The sequence below is a fragment of the Belonocnema kinseyi genome, chromosome 4 (genome assembly GCF_010883055.1).
Source record: "Belonocnema kinseyi isolate 2016_QV_RU_SX_M_011 chromosome 4, B_treatae_v1, whole genome shotgun sequence".
Taxonomy (NCBI): Eukaryota; Metazoa; Arthropoda; class Insecta; order Hymenoptera; family Cynipidae; genus Belonocnema; species Belonocnema kinseyi.
The window spans coordinates 81,339,526-81,342,946 of NC_046660.1; the positions used below are offsets into that span (position 1 = coordinate 81,339,526).

At 32.1% G+C, this 3,421-nt stretch overlaps 1 protein-coding gene across 1 annotated transcript; it reads left to right on the forward strand.

Annotated features, from left to right (window-relative positions):
• Positions 1-3,023: 3,023 nt before the first annotated feature.
• On the forward strand, positions 3,024-3,419 carry LOC117170974 (proline-rich nuclear receptor coactivator 2-like). Its single transcript, XM_033358017.1, has one exon. It carries the CDS (start codon positions 3,024-3,026, stop codon positions 3,417-3,419), a length of 396 nt encoding a protein of 131 aa, XP_033213908.1.
• The last annotated feature ends 2 nt before the right edge of the window (positions 3,420-3,421 follow it).

Sequence of the window (3,421 nt, forward strand, 5' to 3'; positions counted from 1 at the left end):
AAAAGTTTTTGAACGTCAACGCTTTTTAATTGAAATGTACAAATTTAAATGCATATTTATTTAGAAAATAAATATTCCAAGCTGATCAATTGCAAAAGTAAAGTGAAAGCTTAAAAAATGTAAAGTCAAGCGTTCAAAGTTACCATGAAAAATGTTTATTTGGTCTATTTAAAACTAAAGATTTTAGGATTTAAATGAAAGTTTAAAGTTAAAATATTTGTTCACTGAATCTATACATATTAAATATTGTAGGCACTCAAACTTGAAATATTTTAAATTCGATTTTGTGAGAATTAAAGAGTAGTTTTCAATTTACATTCAAAGTATTAATTAAACTAAGGGCGCAATGGCAAATCGTGAAAAGAAGTATTTACTGTAACTAAAGTAACATGATTTTATTATTGATGATAGTTTTTAAAAAAAACTACTAATACATATGTGGTAATTATGTTCTGCGTAGGCAAATCACGTGAAGAAACACAATATGAATGAAAAAATGAATATAAAAACCTTGAAAATTTCTTCTAAAGTTCCGGTTCTGAATTTTTCCTTTACTTATCACTTGGATTTGTGGGCGCCCGCATGAGAAGGGCCTTTATGGCGGTATAAAGTTATGATAGGGACACATAACAGATAAATTTCCAGCATCCTAGGCCAAAATAGGTCACCAGGGCATTTTTGACGTTGGAAATTCGAGAAAAACGCATCTAACCTCAGCGAGTGCTATAAGCACACGTTTTATTTTTTCTTCGAACTTGAAATATGACTACTTCCGGTTACTATGTATGTGTGTGTAGCATATCTCCTAAACTAGAACCGACCACAAGGGCCCTTTTCCTCCAACGTCTACATTTGATGTTAGTCATTTGATCGAACAAATATTCATCGTAATATTCTTAACGTTGTAAAGCGTTTTATCCAGGCACGCTCTGTGAAACTAAATTTTGTGTCCCTGACACAAAATAAATCGAAATAAATAAAATCTGAGATCCTTGGGTGTGTTGAATATAACATATAACATAATCTTTAAAAATTTTATATTTCTTTTTATAAAAGTTGTGAACTTCCGTAACATATTAAACGTGACAAGGCACCTTTTGCGACGTTCAGATCTGGTATTAAATAGCCAGGAAATGTTTATTCAGAGGGATCTAAATATTATCTGGGTATTTTGTCCCCAATTGTGAATATGCTTATATCTATGTACTATTTTATTTACAATGAGTTTATGAGGGTTTACGCTTTAATTTGTAAATAAAGCAGAAGTATTTTTAATTTTACTGAGAGAAATAATGTGAATGACCGTTAAATAGAATATTTATTGCAATAGTAATTATTTAATAGAAGGTTTCGTGACCAAAGGATTCTTTTTCTGCCTGCAGCTCAAATCTATTTTTGCTTTTAAATTTCTGTACAGGTTTACTTTTCGCTCGCTGATTTAAGATATCCAGCTCTGACTTTCTCTGAGATTTTCAAGTTTAAGTTCTAGATTGCAGCACTAGAAAATATGACAGTTGCTCAGGCAGCACTACCGTTATCGTAAATCTGACTATTATCATTGCTGTCCTTGTTACAGTGTAGCAAGTTGACTGGGAAAATGGGAATTTAATTTAAAACCGAGAATTCACTTCTTGATCATAGTAAAATTAAAGTTCTTATTATTTTAATAATGTTGCTCAATTTAGAAAAGTGATTTCTACTTTATATACAGTCCAGATATTTCAGATTATCTGGTCTGTACCCTCTGATTAAATCTTAATTTTTATTTATTTGTAGAAAGGTTCACCGTTTTAATTAAAAATTCATTTCCTTGGTTAAATTATGTACTATCTGATCGCAAACTTAATTTTTATTTTGATTAGAAGGGATTTTTTGCCGAAAATTTAACTATTTTGTTGAATATTTGTTTCTTTTTTGGTGGTATATATATTTATCACTGCCCGTTTTCGATCCAGCAGATCAATTATTTAATTTTTGGTTGAAAATGATCCTTTTTTGTCAAATATTCAAATATCCTTGTTAAAGATTCATCATTTCCATTAAAAATTCATCATTCAGGTTTAAAATTCAACTATTACTGTTACAGAATAACAATTTTAGTTGAAAATTCATCACTTTATTAAACAATGTATTTACTTTGTTTTTTGTTAGTGTTTTTTTTATGAACAGTATTTTTTAAACTGAAAATTGAACTTCTTTTAGTTCAATATTTTATAGTTTTACTTGAAAATTCTTTTGTTTAGTTCAACATTAATTTGTTGAGCTTAAAATTTAATTATTTGAGTTTTGATTGACAATTTATTAATTTTTTCAATTAAAAGTTTACCCATTCAATTTTTTGTTTAAAATTGATATTTTTAGTGGAAAATTGAAGTATTACAGTGTATTTAATTACTCTCCCTTTCGCGAAGTTTGAGAACTCCGCTCTCTTTACATCTTTTTACAATTTCACGCTGTTGTGTTAAAAGGTATTAAGAATGAGCGTCATAAATTAAAATAAATTTTGCGTTTAGTGGCAAGTATGAATCAGGTATTTTCACTTCAATCAACAGTTAACTTCACTTCGCTGATTGCTGAGGAGGAAACAAGAGGACCAAATGCATGAGATTCAGTTCATGTTTGCTCTATTTTGCTAATATCTTCGTAAAAGCTATTTTTTTCTATATATGTGTATTTGAAAAATAGTTTTTATTTTTGAATTACTATTTAATGAAATAATAAAATGAAAATAATTATTAATTACAAAGATATTACAGAAATAAAGTTCTGTTCCATGCATTTGATCCATTCTTTTCCCCCTCAGCTTTTAAGAAAGTGAAATTAGCTGATGGTTGAAGTGAAAATACCTAATATATTACTCATAGTTGACCAGGAACTTGGAATCGCACCCTGTTGGTAGTATTTCTTTCAGCGCCAGCCCAATTTAAGACCCATCTATGAATTTGTGGAAATATTTGTTTGTTTTCAGACGGGTGTAGTTTTGGCAGCGAAACACTACACGAAAGAGCACGTATATCCGAGCCATGACGAATTCAACGCCAAAGTTGAACGACAGAGTGGAGAGGCAGGGTTCGCCTAGCACAGGAGGTAAGCGATGTAGCCAGCGGAGCGGCTTGATAAAGACCACCACCTTCTTTCCCAGTGGAGCTCGTCCCAAGGCTTCTCCCGGGAGATTGAGCTGCAGTCCACCCTTTTCGTCCAAAAGTATGAGGAGTTCCCCCATACGATACGAGAGTCCACGTAGCAGCCCAACAAATAGCTTCTATGCTGGAGCAAAGTTCTCCGAGCCACCATCGCCAGCGAGTCTCCCCAAACCGCCAAGCCATTGGATGAGTCTAATGGACACTTGCCACCAGTCCGGCAGTTCATTCAACACCATCAACGATCACCTTAAAATGCTTCTCAATGTTCAGGCTTGATA